Source organism: Dothidotthia symphoricarpi, assembly GCF_010015815.1.
Source record: "Dothidotthia symphoricarpi CBS 119687 unplaced genomic scaffold P153scaffold_16, whole genome shotgun sequence".
NCBI lineage: Eukaryota > Fungi > Ascomycota > Dothideomycetes > Pleosporales > Dothidotthiaceae > Dothidotthia > Dothidotthia symphoricarpi.
This window is the reverse complement of record NW_022985023.1, coordinates 334177-350663: the sequence shown is the minus strand read 5'-3', so window position 1 is coordinate 350663 and position 16487 is coordinate 334177. Positions and strand designations below refer to the sequence as shown.

Below are 16487 nucleotides of genomic sequence, written 5' to 3'. Positions count from 1 at the left end.
CATGGAATCATTCAATCATTCTTGTAATATATACTTGTCGAGAAACCAGAAAACCGAAGCTCAGCCATTCCCACCACCCAAAGTGCGCAGCCCAGAATCAAGCGCTCTTCGCTTAGGTGTAGAGTTCCTCAGTGAAGGCGTTGAAGCCCGCACCTTCTTTGGCGATATCTTCCTCTTTCAGGAAAAGCAACGGCATCTCCACAAGATTGCCCTTGATGGTGCTCAGCATATCTTTGACCTCGCGCACACCCTGTTCACCAGAGCTGAAGTTCTCCGCAACCACATGGCCCCATTTGTAAAGACTGGGCTTGATGTTCTGCTTGTCCTTTGCATCCTGCGCGAAGAATCGGGAGTAGTACTCGTCGTACTGCTTCCAGTTCCTGACCTTATCATCTGGTACTGGGTGGAACACCGTTGCAAAAGCTTCGGTGTTTGTCTTCGCTCGCCAGTTCCACAAACCCTGGAACTCGTCTGAGAGTGGATCTGCAACTTGCTGGTCCTCGCGCGAGCCCCAGTCATACACATTTGCTACACCGATGGGTTCAAAGTTCTCGTTTGGTCGTTCCGGGTCTTGGTGTCTGAGCAGACCCAAGTGTTTCCTGAAAATCTCCCTCCGGAGAGAGGAGGCAAACTTGGAGACACGCCAGGGACGTCCATCCATGTACGAGTCAACCTGTTCCTGATCGTTGATAATGACCGCTATCTCCGAGTCGTGATCTCCTAGTTGCGAGCGATCGTTGATGTTCGCCGAGCCACATATGACAGTTGTGTCATCAGCGATGAGGAGTTTGGTGTGAACATACAGCTCCTCGCTGACGAATGCGTCCATCTCATCCGCCGCACTGCCCTCCCAGGGAACGTTACGAATGTCTTCGCCATTGAGCATGTAGCACTCGCTGACAGAGTCCCATCGTCCGTCGCCGAGGCCCTGTCGACTACCAGTCTTAGCAGCTTCTTGTTGATACCGCTCGTAATCGTTGCGTTTGGCTTGATCCGACGATCCATCCAACTCGTATGCGCCGTACGCGAGATTGTCTCGAGAAGCGTCATGTGCAGCGTCGTAACCTTCGCTAGCCTGGGAATACGAAACGCCGCTGTTCTGTTCCGTCTCACGCATGATTTTGCTCGCATTGATACGATCGTAGCTGCGGAGATTGTAGAATCTGATATAATCCATGGGGTTGAAACCAGCTTTGGCAATTCTGTGGATAGTTAGTATATAGACTAAGGTTGGATAGGATCAATGTTATAAGCAAGTCGAAACTGTATCATAAGGGTATCGGAATAGTTCAAGGTACTGTGGGCAGCACTGTTGGGTGGAAATGATGGAGACATGGTAGTGAATACGTACTCTTCGTAGATCGAGTGACCGCCGCGGTTTATCGAGTCGTACTGAAATTCCATGATGGCGCGGGTTCCAAGGGCGTCATCAGCCTTGAGGTCACCAGCGAACGCTGGCACAGAGGGTATCATGACGATCATCTTGAATTTCTGGCCCTCACGAGCAGCGCGGACAATGCGTTCGACAATAGCTGCACCGATCAAGTTCTTGACTGTTTGACGTTAGCTGCTGCTCTGATACGTTTGATTTAAGTAAAGGACAGCTTGCAAACTCCTGGAAGCTCAAAGCAGAGGTTGTAGGAATTTTCTGCGTACCAATTTTGCGATCTGATCCGGTAGACGTGATGAAGAACTGGTTTTCGATGTACACAAAGTGCTGGCTGTTCCTGATAGTCTCGCAATAAGCTTCTTGTATCGAGTGCTAGAGCTGTTAGTATTAACTTCCTTAATTCAATCAGTGTACTCACCTCTGTGTTGATAAGATTGTGACTCCATAGCGCCGAACTGCGCGTGATCTGGCAGTCGACCCTACCGCCCTGAGCACTATGTTCGGCATGTGATTGGTAGCCTTGCTGTTGCCCGCCCTGTCCATGTCCGTGTTGTTGCTCGAACTCATGGTATTCTTCGTTGACACGACTGTATATTTTCTGGCGGAGCCCTCCACCGCGACCAAACAAACCTCGTTCACCCTCACCTTCATCACCAAATCCACGCTGACCATCTTGGTCACCTTCAAACCCACGCTGCGGATATTCGCCACCGACTTGGGCGCCACTGCTGGTATCAGGAAGCCGTTGGTACCTAGTCGCCTTCCTGCTGTACTTCTCGTCATAAATGAAGTTCCAGCGTTGCGTGAAGTGTGTTCGGAGATCTTGGACAACTGTTCCAGATATGCAAAGAGCGACATCAGACCAACCCATGCGAGAGCTTTGGCTTCTGTCGAGTTTGTTGTTCTCCCAATGGCTGACGTCGTTGAAATCTAAACATACGTTAGCTTCCTGGCAACCAAAGAACAGGATAGCTTCGCGTGTCTTTCCAGTCGACGTGTTGCAACTGAAACGATTACTGATGCTAACCAGTCTCCATAGAAATGAGTAAATTTGACCGCATGTACTTACCCATCATTCGGGCGTTGTTGAAGTCCTGGCCAGGAAACACGATCCGATTCATATCACCAGGGTGTGCGTCAGCAATGGGATGCGAATTTGTGTCCCAACGACCGTAGCAAAGATCAAGCCCGCCCATGAATGCAGTTTGGCCGTCGATCAGACAAAGCTTTTCGTGATGTGCCCAGTATAGAACTGTACCCTCGTGAGCTCCGTAGATGGCTTTGAGACCATCTCCTGGGAGTTGAGCCAGTTTTGCCGGCGACAGCGTCATGCTCCGAAGCGAAGATAGAAAGTTGGATTGGAGGACTGCTACATCAGGCAGATGGTCGGGATGCCTGAACACCCCAATATTGGGGTGGAGGTCCTCCAAGTGATGCTTCGTATGAGATGAAGAGACTGTAATAGGTGGTGCAATCAGCGGGTCTGTCCTTTCCCATTCTTCGAGCGATTTGAAGATGACATCAAGCCCGAACCGAGTAAGACCTTTTGTAAAATTGTCCGTAGACTGCGGTAGGAGAGAGTGGAGATAATCGGGCAAAGTTGGACTTAGCAACTTACGAGTCAAAGCTTGCGTAACCTCTTTGTACACAATGATGTTGACCTTGACACCACGTTGGGCTGCGGCTTCGAGCATCCGGTCAAGTCGATACTGCTGGTTCTTCGCTGGCGGGCGACGGAGGTACAGTTCTGGGGATAGCCACCAATCGAGGATCCATACGGACTCTCGAGCGCGTTCCAATGCTACGCTCACAGCCCACATGTAAGAGGCTCCATCGACATACCACTTGATGTCATTGCCACGTCGTTCGGGCGCAAAGCTCAGAAAGCGATGCTGGTTGTGGAGTTCTTGGGGCACCGACTGTTCGCCTTGCTGGCCTTGAGAAGGTTTGGCTGGAGTGCCAGTCTTCCCCGAGATTGTATCCTTCAAGTCGGAGCCCAGGCCGTGTATGGTCTCATGGAGTTTACCGAACATGAACGACATGCCGCCTGCGTCGGAGGATCCTTGCTGTGGCCGAGAGTTCTAACAAGACAACCGTCAGTAGGAGGTTTTAAAGTATGTTTTTGCGAAGAGAGGAATCGATTCCAACGCTCGTGAACAATCAATGTTGAGCCTTGGGTGAAGGATGATGTTCGGGGCGCGAAACAGGCTGTGGAGCTGGTGGAGCTTGGATCATACGCAATGTGTACAGGGTGCACGAATGACAGGCATGGTACTTTGCAGAAAGGTATCTCACCTCTTTCTTGCCCCCGAACAGGCGCCGACCCATGTCACCCACCAGCCCACGGTCCCCCTCTCCACCTTCGTCTCCAGGGGGGAGGTTTCCATATGCCAAATCTTCGTCATAGCGATGACGTGACATCGTGCCAGATGCGCAGCTCCTCGTTGTCTCTCCAGTGCGACTGTGATTGTAAAGAGAGGGCTTTGTTCAGCTCGAGATCTCGGCTGAGAGCCCCGCAATGATGCACTGCAGGCTTGTGACAGCGGGGTACTCGCAGGCGAACATCAAGATGATGCAGCCCTGAGCGATTTCAATCAACACACCACAACACGTACGTCTTCGATCAACTGTCTGTAGCACTAATCTCGTCCTTGTGCTAGCCGTCGTCGATGCCCCCCTCCCCTCTCTTATCGCAAGCTGATCATACACCATTAAACCTCCACTACCGACATCACGTAGATCCCCGCGGAGATAATGCCGCAATGGAGAAAGGTCCAGACGGCTTGCAGGGTATTGCATAGCTTCAGCGCGTTTTCGTGACGTATGGTTCGTAGCTCTAACTGACAACGACTCCCCCCAGTGCCCCATTTGCCCACCATAGCTGCAGCTACATAATCACTACAATAGTCGTTCAACCATGGCTTCTTCTGCGTGTACTCGTCTTGCTCTCTCTGCCAGATTCGCATCTCGTGCAATTGCTCCCATTCCAGCCTCCTTTGCACGTCCTTCGATAGTCTATACAGCTTCTCGTTGCTTCCACTCAACGCCCGTCAACATGTCAAGCCATCCCATAGCTACCCTGCAGGTAAGAACGCCGTCATATGTATTCAACGGAGCTCATGTATCATCAGGAGGACCTTATTCCTCGCCTTCCTCCGTCTTCTCCCACCCTCTTCGACGCAAAGAAGAAGAAGAACCTCACTTTTGAAGCCATCGCAAAGCATGTCGGTCGCGAAGAGGTAGCGATTGCGGCCCTCTTCTACGGGCAAGCAATGGCTACACCAGAGGACATCAAGAAGCTCTCGGAAGTCCTGGAAATTCCCGTAGAGACACTTGAGTCGCAGCTTGCTGGATTCCCTGATCGCGGAAGGTCCCTTGAGATGCCTCCCAAAGACCCGCTCGTCTACCGCTTGTATGAGATTGTGCAGAACTACGGGTATGCGTACAAGGCTGTGTTGAACGAGAAGTTCGGCGATGGAATCATGAGTGCGATTAGCTTCAGCACGAAGATTGAGAAAGAGACTGATGAGAAGGGCGAATGGGCGAAGATCACCTTGAGGGGGAAATGGTACGTTTGTGTGTTTTCAGAACGTTCCATTGCTAATACATCCAGGCTGCCATACTCGCGATTCTAAGCGACGTATAATGAGATCAATAGTATAAACACTTATGACCATTGACGTGGTGTGTATGACCTTGTCACTATTACCATGATGAGGTATATCAATGGCACAAAATGACTCAAATATACTCTACATCATGTCAGTGCTCGTAAACAGTGAGGTATCCTCAGAACCATCAATGTTGTGTCGAGACAAGCTGCTGGTGTAGGCATCATCTTCGGTGTGACATTGCTCCTTCCTCGCTCAAGCAGCAAACAAAACGCTCTTGCCTGTTTCGCTTACCTTCTTTCACCTCAAGCTCACAAAACCCCCAATCTCACTCTACACCCCGCCTCCACTCGCTTAGTTGCCAGGATTTAGGAGGTTATTCAACATACATTTCTCCAATCGCTCATCATCTTCTTGCCCTGACAAACACATCGCTACCTTGCGCTTAAGTCACTGTGAAGTGCATGTTCGGTGAGACAGAATCGACGGCAGTATCGACGATCAACGCCATCAATATAAACCTTGTCTCACCACATCACCCCAAGCACCCGTACAACCAGAACTGCTAGTCCGGTCGCGCTGTAGCAGCTTACTATCCCAAGGTGAGCCTGTAGCACTTGAAGTAGCTAACTGAGCTGAGCTCACAGCGTACAGACTAAGAGCGCAATCTAACCCACAGTCGCCCAGGATGCCAGTGCCGTCTGAACCCATCGAGCGTGTCAGATGCACGTACAAAGACTGCAACATGCACTTCAGCACGGAGAAGGCCATGCGAAGCCACAAGAAGCATTCGGACGAGCATGACTACTGCCACAAGTGCGACGAGGACTTCGACTCGTACGATGAATTTGCGCACCACAAGATCACACGCCCTGACATGCACAACAAAGCCTGCCGGGTATGCGGCGACGAATTCAAGTCCGAATCGGGCTTGAAGCGTCACATTGAGCTCGTGAGTGGTCCGCTCAAAATCGCAATATAGCATGGTCACTGATTCGTGCCCTAGAACCACAAAGTCGATCAGAAGCTCACATGCATTGGCTGCCGGCAGTCATTTTACCGCGCTTGTTTGTTTATTGAACACCTTGAGTTTGGCCACTGCGATGTGATCCGTGCCGCCGACTTCCAGGGTCATATCGTGCACAAACACCTCATCACTGAGCTCCTAAAGACAGGCACAGCTTACGACCGATTCAAGCAGAAGACGGCCCAATACGACGCGGCACAAGATGACGAGGAAGATGGTGGCATCAATCTCGATGACGATCCATTGATGGCAGATGAAGAGATTGGAGAGGTGCGATACGAAGCTCTTAAGCCCGAAACCCCCCCAGAGACTCCCACAACTCCTCAGTACATGGGACCGTATCCGCCTCTTCCGTCTCAGGTGGGGAAAACTAGCGGCACTTACTCTGATATCACGGCTACTATGAGCGGTATGTCTTTGAATGGAGGTTCGGAGTCTACTACCGTCGTTGGCTCTCCTGTTGCATCACCATTTCACGGAGGTTCAAACCATGGTAGCTCGACCGCTGCGTCTACCAGCCGACAGCTCAAAGTCTGGGGTAGCCGCGAAGGCAAATCCTCGAGCAGCACCCTATTCCCCAACGCTAAACCAAACCCTGCACCCAGCGTAAGTGAGTTCTCCATAGCCGCTCACGACGACCAGATGGAGAAGTCCCACGGCATCAACATCATGCGCACGCGTTTCTGGGACCCCATGAGCGACGACTGGAACCCAGAACGTTTCTGGGACCCGGTGGTAAACAAATACTACTGCCCGTTTGTATGCGAGCAGACCTTCCCCTCCCCAGCCGACATGAACAAGCACATCATGAACGACCACCGCATAACACGCATGAAGTGCCCCATGTGCCTCAAGTACTTCAGGTCCGCCACAGCCCTCATGTCGCATTGCGAGAGTCGAGGAGCCAGGTGCCAGATCAACAAAGCAGACGACTACAACATGTTCCTCGACCGCCTGTCCGGTGGCTTCCTCGGCGTCGACGAGAAGACGCGTCCAGACCACCTCAACAATCCGGTCTCGTTGATCCAGAACCCTGACACGGGACGTATGGAAAAGTACAAGCCCCCGACCGCCACGTACCTCCAGTATGAAGTGACTACACCCCCGGATTGGAAGGAGCCCATCAAGTATGCGGCGCAGATTGGCGGCTTTCCGCTGCAGAACCGCTCGCAGTGGTAGATTTGCTGTCCTGGATGCGGGCAGCGAGCGAAGTTTCCTGTCCCGTTGGACTGTGGGCATGACACGGCGGGATCTCGACTCAATACCGTCATATCTGGCGGTGGTTAGTCCAGCAACTCGGAGTTATGCGTGGGGCAGGACGTCTTGAAATCGTTCATGGTGTCTCTCTGCAACTTGATGAGCGACTGCATATGGCTCTTCTTTTCTTTTCTCAACGTGTACTTTTAGCAACGGGCCAGAGTCTCAGCGTCATTCAAAAGTCTTCAAGTTCTCACAGCAGGGGAAGGATACCGGTGCAGGATGTTTCTTTAATTGTTTCTTTCTTTCTTTTCCTTTCCAACTTCCATCCAGAATGCCAATGTACTCATACCCCCTCCCTTCTTTTTAAATAAACCAAGATATGTCCATCTCCATGTCCATACTCCCTCAAACATGCCGTGATAAGAAAGCAAGGAATGAATGGGTATCTGCGCCGCGTGTGTGTATGTGTATAACCCCCATATCGTACCGTACGCCTTGACCCTTCAATGCGAAGTACCCGAAAAGAAAAGAAAAAGACCTACCACAACAACAACCCTCACCTAAACGCGCCCACAGCCTCAGCCACAAAAAGCGACACATCCGCCGGCCCAATCCCAAGCCCAAGCCCACGCTTCGACGTCCCCGAAGAATCGGTCGTAGAGTTCGTAAAATTCAAACCCCCGATATCGCACCAATTCACACCGCCTGTAGTAATAGGCTACAAGACACACATTAGCTTTCTGCATCCCAAAAGCCGCCAAGACAGCAAAAAGAAGAAAGGGAAAAGACTCACCAAACAAGACAAATGTTTACACCAACTACACGTATTCCTCCACTCATAAAAGTTGCGCAACAACAATATAAACCCAATAAACACGGTAACCAGACTCCCCGCACGAACAAGCCACCACGCCCACCACAGCGGCTTGCGGCCTTTAAAGAAGCCCACGGGTTGCTTGAGCAGGTGGTTGATTTTCGACGTCGTCTCCCCGGCAGAAGGGGCGAGGTGCTGCGTATCGCCCACGGCGTTATACGGGGGTTCATCTGTGCCGATACGTTCGCGCAGCGCCTGGGGGCTATGTAGCAGGCAGATGCCCAGGACGAGGCCCATTGCGAAACCGCCGATGTGGGAGAAGTTATCCAGACCCGGGAGTAGGCCGAGGACGAATGCGATGGCCACGTCGAGGAGGAGGAAGAGGAGGTCTTTTACCGGGGAGCGTTTGGAGCTCCAGTTGTACAGGAGGTCGAGGAGGGTGAGGGCTAGGATGCCGAAGAGCGAGCCGGAGGCGCCGACGGAGGCGGTGCCGTCTGCGGCGTAGTTGCCGCCGAGCACGAAGCCGAAGATACCCGCGCTGAAGTATACGAGTGTGAAGCGGAGGGGGCCGATTTCTTTCTCCATGTCCCGGCCGAGGGTGAGCTGGAGGAGCATGTTGAAGCCGATGTGGATTAGGCCTGCGTGGAGGAAGATGGGTATGATGAAGCGCCACCATTGGTCTGGTTCGTGGGAGCGGTCGTGGAAGTCTGTTACGCTGGATTGGTCGGGGACGCCGCCGTTGCCGCAGAGGGTGCTGAGGGAGCATTTGGGGGCGTCGGCGGAGAGGGAGGTGGTGTTTGGACAGGGCCATTCTTGTACGTCTGCGGCGATGACGGCGGCGATGTTGTGCATGCAGGGGGTGAAGCGGGAGCCCATGTTGATCAGCGTGTAGGGCGAGGGTCCGATCATGATGTTGAAGGAGGGTTTGGTCTGGATGGGCGAGCCTGTGAGCATGCCTGGAGGGGGGGTATTGTTAGCCTTCCCTTCCATTCACAATACATAGGAATATAACTTGACCCACCATTCTTGACCAGCTCGCCGACAAAAACCCCGACCTGGGCCAGCGTCAAGATGTAGCACACCCACGTCACCCTCCCCTTGAACCAGCCCTTCTTCTTCTTCCTCTTCGCGTCGCGCGGCGCACTGGGATACCGCTCCGGGTCTGCATCGTAGCGCGAGGGGCTGGCGTCGGCCTTGGGGCGCGTGTTCAGCGGGATGGCGCTGTGGTCTGCAAAGGGGTCCGAGTCTCGAGAATCATAGCGCTGGGGCTGGCCGTAGTACGAAGTGTCGTGGGCGGACAGGGCGCCCGACGAGTTGGCCGTGGCGGGATAGGGCGGGTATGTGTGGTCTTCGAAGGGGGACGTGGGGGCGTGGTGCTGGTGCTGGCCGGGGAGGGGAGGCAGCGGCGCGTCTGCTCGGTCGTGAGGGCTGCTCGTCGTCGTCGTGTAGTAGTCGTTTGCAGCCATTATGCGCGGTGTGGACAGGCGACGGGGGGGAGTGTCATGGGAAAGCCAAAACAAAGACCGACGCTTTAAACTTGAATGCTATGAAGGTAACCGGCAGGCTGAAGAGAAAGGAACGTGGCTGAGGTCAGCCGTGCGTTGTTGCTTGCGCAAGCAATCGACGTTTGTTCCCAGCTGCGCCCCGGATCCACACCACCACCACCCCTGAAACGATCCGCGCTGTTGCTTAAAATATCCCGAGCACAGGGCTGTGGCGCCGGTACAACCACACCACGACTTTGTTACGCTTCCACACACTCTGCCCTCACTTTACAGATATATGCATATGTTGTTACTCGTGTCATGTCGCATGGTTCCTGGCTCTAACACGACAGTGGAAGCTCCCGCATGGCTGACAGGACTGACACAACGGCACATGTTAAAATGTGGGCCCGTGGAGAGATGACGAATTGTCCACGACAAGTACGTACTGTGAAGAGATTACTCGCGCATCGTTCGCATCGAGAGATAAGACCGAAAACCACGCAGAACCAAAGAGGAGATACAGATACAAGAAGGAAGAAGAAGATGACGTATCTCTTCACGTCGAAATCAGCCAGAACACGAAGATACGAGAACATGCAATCTAAACCACCTCAAAAACTAAGAACTTGAAACTTAAGAATTACTGCAGACTTACACATAACGTCTTTACTCCTCGATTCTCGGACGTCTCAAGCTTTGAAACTAAGGCTGCTTCACAATGCCGTTCCTCTATCCCCGTCCCCGTATCACTACCCAAGTGTTCCTCGATAGCGAACGCATCCCATCCCACTCCATTTCAGGAAAAGCCATGCACGTCCCAAGAAAGAAAGATACAACACAAGAATCAACAACGGGGCGAGTATATAGAGGAACATCGCCATATCAAAAGTGCAAGAAAGAGATATACAGTTATGCACCATACGCAAAGCTTCTCGTTGTTCCCCGCCCATTCCAGTTCACTACCTCGCTACAATGAGAAGATCAATGTACTGCGGCGAGTGAACGAGATCAACGGCCATAACCAAAAATTCAAGAGGTACAGTATAGTGAAATACAGTGCAGTAAACACTTTCACCACTCCCCGAGTAAAGTAAAGTATACGCTTCCAACCCAACTCCTAAACAAATCCCCATCCCCATTCACTCCACCTCACAACCATAGATACCAATCTATCATCCACGCACAATGTCTCCAAAGCCCTACATAACCCACCTCCCTTTCCAAACTCGCCCAACTCCTCATTCAACTATGAATCCACCCCCCAACAACCCGTTGAAAACGAAGGCTTTCCACCCACTCCCCAGCATCAAGGAGGAACAAGAGGAAGAGGGAGAAACATACCAACCAGCCCCTTCCACTTCCACTTCCCACGCCCATCCATCCACACCCGCCCAGCCCCGCGCCCAACCCTTCACGGTATCCACGGCATCCTCGCTCGGCACACTGACCGCGCTACACACAATCTCCCCACCATCTACTCAACCCCGCACCCACGCTTTCACAGTAGCTAGCGCAGAGGCTCTGGGCACGCTGGGTGCGCTGCGTAAGAGTTGTTCATCGGATTTTGGCACAGTGCGGAGTGAGGATGGAGATGCGGATGGGGTGAGATTCGCACATGGGCGTGAGTGTGTTTGGACGGCTCGGCCTGTTGTGAAACCTGTGGATGAGGGGGAGGTAGAGGCGAAGAGGGAAGACAGACCGCGGAAGAAACTAAAGAAGAAGTGGAGAGAGAAGGAGAAAGACAAACCCAGACATTTCCAGCGTTTAAAGACCTTCACAAGGCGGATATTACACCATATCTCCGCATTCCCCACTTCCCACACGGAGTTTCACCAGCCGTTGCGTTCTCCTTCTCCTCCTCCTCCTCCTTCTTCTCCTTCCGCGTCTCCCCTTTCGGATGAGTATACGACCAGAACCCAGATCTCGCATACCCTTCCCCAGATCATCATAACACCCGCTTCTCCCCTTCCAACCCCCTCGCCCTCCCCTTCCCCTTCCCATCCACATACCCACCCCACATCCCAATCACCCCCATCTTCCCCTCCTGACTCCACGGCTATCACCGCTATAGCTACAAGACTAACACTCCACGCTGTATCCGCGCGCATGGTATACATCCGTCGACGCACCAGTTCTGCCGGATTACAACCACCACCACCTCCCGAAAACGAGACTCTTCCTTCATGTTTGATGGAAGGAGGTGCGGTCCAAGCACAGCGTCTATCTACTTGTTTGTTCGGTACGCACAGTTATGTAGATAGGAAGGTATACATAACGACTATTCGCGCACTAAGGGATGGCTGCGGACGGGGTGTGTGCTGTCGGACACTAGTAAAGACGTGCAAGTTAGAAGGGTGGGGTACTTTCGTGATGGCTGGAGTGGGACTAGCGGCGATATTGGCAATGTTTGTGTCAACATTGAATTGGAGGGTATATATGTCTCGACACCGTACCTTGAGATAAATAGGTGGTAAATACAAACAATGCGTACTTTCAGCCTCCTAGCCAAGATTTCTCTTTACTCACGAAAACACTACAGTTAGATGCTATAAAGTGTGAGTCTGAGTTACATATGCATGTAATTGATATTTACTGTTCCCATTTCAGTCTTGTCTCTACGGCGAGGAAACTATGCGCTAATGTGCCGAAAGAAAGAAAGGAAGGAGTGAGGTGAACAGGAGTGCAGGGACAAGCACTTAATAGCTAGACAGAATTTCAGTTCATGTATATGTGCATGTGCATGTGTAGATATTACCACCACCCAGAACCCACCGCCCAAAACTCAGAAGTCAGAAACTGAGGATATATGCACAAATCCCCACTATACCACCCCATTCATATCCCATCCCATCCCTCCACGCCACGCCACGCCATAAAACGCCCAATACGCCCCATAATGCAAACCCCAGCAAAGCATCACCCCCTATAAGCACAGCTCAACGGCGGATTACTAGCATCATACTCCTCCTCCTCCATGCCCTCGAGCAGGGTATGCTCCAATACATCGCTCAGGGTAAGGATGCCCTTGAGTTTACTCTCGTCGTCGATGACGATGAAGCGGTGGACGCGGGATTTGCGGATGGTGTCGTAGATGGTGGACATGTTGTCTTGGAGGGAGCAGGTGAAGATGCCGGGGAAGTCCTGTAGGAGGGGTGTCAGTGTGAGTAAATTTTGAGGGCAAGGGGGGGATGGAGGGGTAACGTACATCCGAGCGTTTGAGCAGCGCGTCGCCGACCGTCAGGCTGAGGTCGTCGTACATGCCGCCTTTGATGAGGGCGATGACGTCGACGGATTCGAAGACGTTGAGGACCACGCCTAGGGTGGGGGGAGTTAGTGCTGTTTTCGCGATAGTAATCCATGCGACGTACCAGTTCTGTCTACGATGGGCACGCTGGAGATGCTCTTCTTGACCAGCATGTGTATGACATCCATGACAGGCGTGTCCATGGTCGCCGTCGCAATATCCGTATATGTGCCCACGCTCAGCTCGTTCAGCGGCTTCCGCAGCTTCTGCGTCTCCTTGACGTTCACGGCGATGAACTTCAGGATGCGGTACTGTGTGATGACGCTGACGACCATTGTGCGCCGTGTTTCGTCGTCAGTGTCGACAATGGGTATGCGTCGCGCGCGCGACTCGAGCATCAGGCGACATGCTTCGTAGACGGGGCGGTCGGGGTGGATGGAGATTGTCTCGATGGGCTTGACACCAAGCGCTTTCTCGATCTCTGCTGCTGTCAGTGGCGGGTTCTCGCATGTGTGGTTGCGCAGGGAAGCGGTACCTCGCAGGCTGTTCAGGCGGAACTGGTCGACCCTGCCCAGCGCGTCTGGGTTCTGCCAGTAGTACTGGATGACATTTATATAGTCCGACGTCGTCAGCAGGCCGGCAAAGGTCGACGTCTTCGAGTCCCAGAGCGGCGCAGAGACAATGCCTGCACACACGAGTCAGCCGCGACATTCCCACCCCATACCCGCACAAGCAAGGCGCGCTGACCATTCTGGTTGAGGATGTTGAGGCTCTTCTTGACCATCAAGGCCGTGTCGAGCACAATGAGGCGGTAGCTGAGCGGCAGCACGTCGTAGCTCGTCCTGGCGCGGAGGAAGGCGCGGATGGTTTTCTGCCCCACGTCAGTGCCCGCGTTTGTGCTCACAGCGCGGGGTGCCGCATACCAGGCCGTCCAGCTGCTCGTGGTCCAGGGCGGTGAAGCTCCGCGGAGGCAGCGTGGGCCGCGAGGGCTCGAGCAGCGTGCGCGGGGAGACAAAGGTAGGGTGGCCTTGGGCGACAGCGGCGTCGTCAACGTGGGCTTCGGTGGACTCGTCTGCGCCAGACATCGTGACAGCGGTGCTCCTCCGGTCGGAGCCGCATGGAGGGACGTCGAGGGCGCTCAGGAGGACGGGCGGCAGCTGAGGCAGGGCGTGGGTGCGTGGGCAGCGGCAGCCTCGCCTTGTGCACTGAAGACCTGACGTTCCCGATATCGTGTGGGGCATGCGCTCGGGCCCGTTGCGGCGATCATTCACGCGAGAAACGAGCGTTGCGCATGGCCGTGTTCGGTCCTGAGTCATGCATGTGCATGAGATGCGGTGCAGTGTGAGCTTGATTGATTTGGGGAACGCCTGGCGTTGCTATGTGTAGGAGCATTCACCTCCAGAAACCATCCTCCCCCAGCTATAGAAAACCGAACCCATACATTGCTGCCAGCCTCTCATTACTCCTTGCACTGTTGAACGCGCAGCCTTGTATCATCGCAGTGCTCTGTTCATACCTTGTTCTTCTGAGCCGCCTTTGCAGCTTCGAGACTGAGTTCGGGTACGGGTTCCTTCTCCTCCTCCTCCATGATAATTTGGGAGGCTGCACTCTCGACCGACAGCTCTGGTTCGCCAATCGACTTCCGTGCCTGCGCGACGATGGCTTCTGCTTCGCTGACTCCACCCCTGGCACCCGCTGCGTCACCCTCTACCCCCATTGTGCCTTCGTGCTTGCGCTGTCGGAGGGCCTTGTTGTCGAACCGAACCACCATACAAGACAGATTGTCCGTCGAAAACCGGGCAAGGGCGTAATCAACCAGCTTTTTAGAGGCGTCCTGGGGATCGTGGATGCCACGGATCAAGTCGACGGCTTCTTGGTCAGAGCAGACGTCCCAGAGCTAGTTTTGTTAGCAAATACTGAAGCACGGGAATCAGTGTACTTACGCCATCGCAAGCCAGAATGAGGAATTCATCCTGATCCGCCTGAATCACGGTTTCTGTCGTGTATGGGTGACCGGTAACGAGATCTTTCATGTATGCATCGCCCAAAGCTCGCGTGACAGCAAGCACGCCGTTCACGCGGTTGTTGAGGATCAAGCCACCAGCGCTGGCTACGCGGCGTCCTTCGTTCTCATCACTACCCTTGTGGTCATACGAAAGGCGGAGCGCTCTGCCATTTCGACATAGAACAATTCGCGCATCACCAACATTCGCCGTGTAGAGGACTCGCTGTCTACTAGCCTCGTTGCGTAGCTTCGCTTCTACAGGGTGGTCGACAGCGGGATCTGCGCTGGGTACATCGGCGACTTGACCACTCTCGACAGCGTTCTTAACAGCCGAAACAGCAGCGGGCGCAAACAGGACTGAACCAGTAGATGATTGAGCATTCGGCACTCGATCCTCCCACCTCAAAACCGCTGTAATCGCAGTGCAACCGCTGTTCTTGAGGGGCAGCTTTTCGAGTTGCTGATCGGCCATGGTGAATGTCTGGTCGAGCAGCTCGGGAATGGGGGTATTTGGGTTCTTTCGGATGGTGTCTTCCAAGATCAGGTGCAGTTTCTTCCCGCACCAGTCGGCAGCGAAGTTTCCAGCATGCCCATCGAAGATGGCAAAGTACCCATTGTCAGTCTCGATGACAGGTTGTGTAGTAGGATCGACCTGCGCCGATCCTGTACTCGATGCGGAAGCCCTCGGGTCTATGCTATATGAGGGAGCCGGTGTACTCAGGAAGTTGTAAAGATAGGCGTGTGTGTCCTCCATCGTCCGCCTGCATTTCTTGTTCTTGTCTTCTGTGACACCGACGCGGAAGGTAGATCGTGGGCCTGGCGCAGATTCACCGGCGGAGTTGTTGAGAGACCCCTGAGGAACGATCAGTGCCGCATCAGCTTTTCCCAGCTTTTGTAAAGGTGTCTGAGCGATCTTCTCCGGCGTGGCTGGGTTGGTCGTGGGAGAAGAGCTGCTTGAATGTAGTGACTGCTTCACGCTCGAGAACATATCCCGAGCACGCGACACACCACTACTTCGCCGCTTCTTCTCCGCAACAGGACTGGAGGTAAGATCGCTGCTTCTACGGTCTGCTGATGCAATGCCGTTACCAGAAACCCTCTGTTCTGTCATGGCTGCATCCTCCGTCGGGGCTGCCACTGTCACCGGCTTCGACGCGTCGCCGATCGGCGGACCATCTACCGCGGCAACCTCGTCGTCCTTCCCAGGAGTAGAGCCAAACATCCTGTTTAGCAGGCCTCCTTGGCTGGAGAAGCTGCGACGCTTGTTTCCTGCCAGATTGAAGGCTTCGCGATAGCGCCCTGTACAGAGTCGTGGATCTTGTAGAGCCGGGTATTCCGAGAGCTTGCTTGCTTGGGATGCGGCGCGTGTTTGCGTGTGACGTCAATAGCCTGCAGAAGTCTTAGAAATCAGCTCAAGCTCTCTTCAAACGGACGGCCGACGCAGACAGCAAGCAATGCACCCCTCTTTGTGGCGGACCGTGCGCCTGATGCGCTCATCGTGCATGGCGAGCAAACGTACTGGTTTTCAGATTCTTGCGAGAGACTCGTGTTTGATGTAGGCGATCTTGTTGTGTGATATGGAGGAGGGAGAGGTGTGAGGTGCGTGGGCAATGTTGCGAGGGAGACGATCCCAAGAGCTGGGCGTCGTGTAGTGGGCTGGCGAATGACGTCGCAATATGCACGTCAGGGTAACCGAACAAAGGGTGAAG

The 16487-nt window shown here is 53.6% G+C and overlaps 7 protein-coding genes across 7 annotated transcripts; 3 read left to right on the top strand and 4 right to left on the bottom strand.

Moving 5' to 3' along the window:
* Nucleotides 1–59: 59 nt before the first annotated feature.
* P153DRAFT_321516 (phospholipase D/nuclease) lies at nt 60–4300 on the bottom strand. Its single transcript, XM_033665145.1, has 6 exons — nt 3686–4300; nt 2460–3471; nt 1809–2320; nt 1657–1762; nt 1352–1553; nt 60–1202 (listed from the first exon to the last, which is right to left on the bottom strand). The coding sequence occupies exons 1-6, from the start codon at nt 3809–3811 to the stop codon at nt 113–115; spliced, it is 3048 nt and encodes a 1015-aa protein (XP_033521186.1). The 5' UTR covers nt 3812–4300; the 3' UTR covers nt 60–112.
* Nucleotides 4238–5306, top strand: P153DRAFT_368838 (cyanate hydratase). Its single transcript, XM_033668623.1, has 3 exons — nt 4238–4475; nt 4522–4958; nt 5004–5306. The coding sequence occupies exons 1-3, from the start codon at nt 4446–4448 to the stop codon at nt 5023–5025; spliced, it is 489 nt and encodes a 162-aa protein (XP_033521185.1). The 5' UTR covers nt 4238–4445; the 3' UTR covers nt 5026–5306.
* Nucleotides 5307–5689: 383 nt separating this feature from the next.
* P153DRAFT_321511 (uncharacterized protein) lies at nt 5690–7186 on the top strand (the record flags this gene model as incomplete). Its single annotated transcript, XM_033665144.1, has 2 exons — nt 5690–5953; nt 6008–7186. Coding segments are annotated over 2 exons (1443 nt in total), but the record flags the coding sequence as incomplete, so codon positions are not given.
* Nucleotides 7187–7493: 307 nt separating this feature from the next.
* P153DRAFT_368837 (rhomboid-domain-containing protein) lies at nt 7494–9621 on the bottom strand. The gene is made up of 3 exons (XM_033668622.1): nt 9064–9621; nt 8022–8998; nt 7494–7946 (listed from the first exon to the last, which is right to left on the bottom strand). Exons 1-3 carry the CDS (start codon nt 9506–9508, stop codon nt 7785–7787), a joined length of 1584 nt encoding a protein of 527 aa, XP_033521183.1. The 5' UTR covers nt 9509–9621; the 3' UTR covers nt 7494–7784.
* A 798-nt stretch (nt 9622–10419) lies between these two features.
* Nucleotides 10420–12050, top strand: P153DRAFT_70300 (uncharacterized protein). Its single transcript, XM_033673354.1, has one exon. It carries the CDS (start codon nt 10715–10717, stop codon nt 11990–11992), a length of 1278 nt encoding a protein of 425 aa, XP_033521182.1. The 5' UTR covers nt 10420–10714; the 3' UTR covers nt 11993–12050.
* Nucleotides 12051–12133: 83 nt separating this feature from the next.
* On the bottom strand, nt 12134–13939 carry P153DRAFT_345375 (CBS-domain-containing protein). Its single transcript, XM_033666087.1, has 6 exons — nt 13697–13939; nt 13521–13644; nt 13309–13458; nt 12898–13254; nt 12735–12844; nt 12134–12670 (listed from the first exon to the last, which is right to left on the bottom strand). Exons 1-6 carry the CDS (start codon nt 13856–13858, stop codon nt 12446–12448), a joined length of 1128 nt encoding a protein of 375 aa, XP_033521181.1. The 5' UTR covers nt 13859–13939; the 3' UTR covers nt 12134–12445.
* A 344-nt stretch (nt 13940–14283) lies between these two features.
* P153DRAFT_296649 (protein phosphatase-like protein 2C) lies at nt 14284–16000 on the bottom strand (the record flags this gene model as incomplete). Its single annotated transcript, XM_033664099.1, has 2 exons — nt 14284–14670; nt 14717–16000. 2 exons carry the CDS (start codon nt 15998–16000, stop codon nt 14284–14286), a joined length of 1671 nt encoding a protein of 556 aa, XP_033521180.1.
* Nucleotides 16001–16487: the final 487 nt, after the last annotated feature.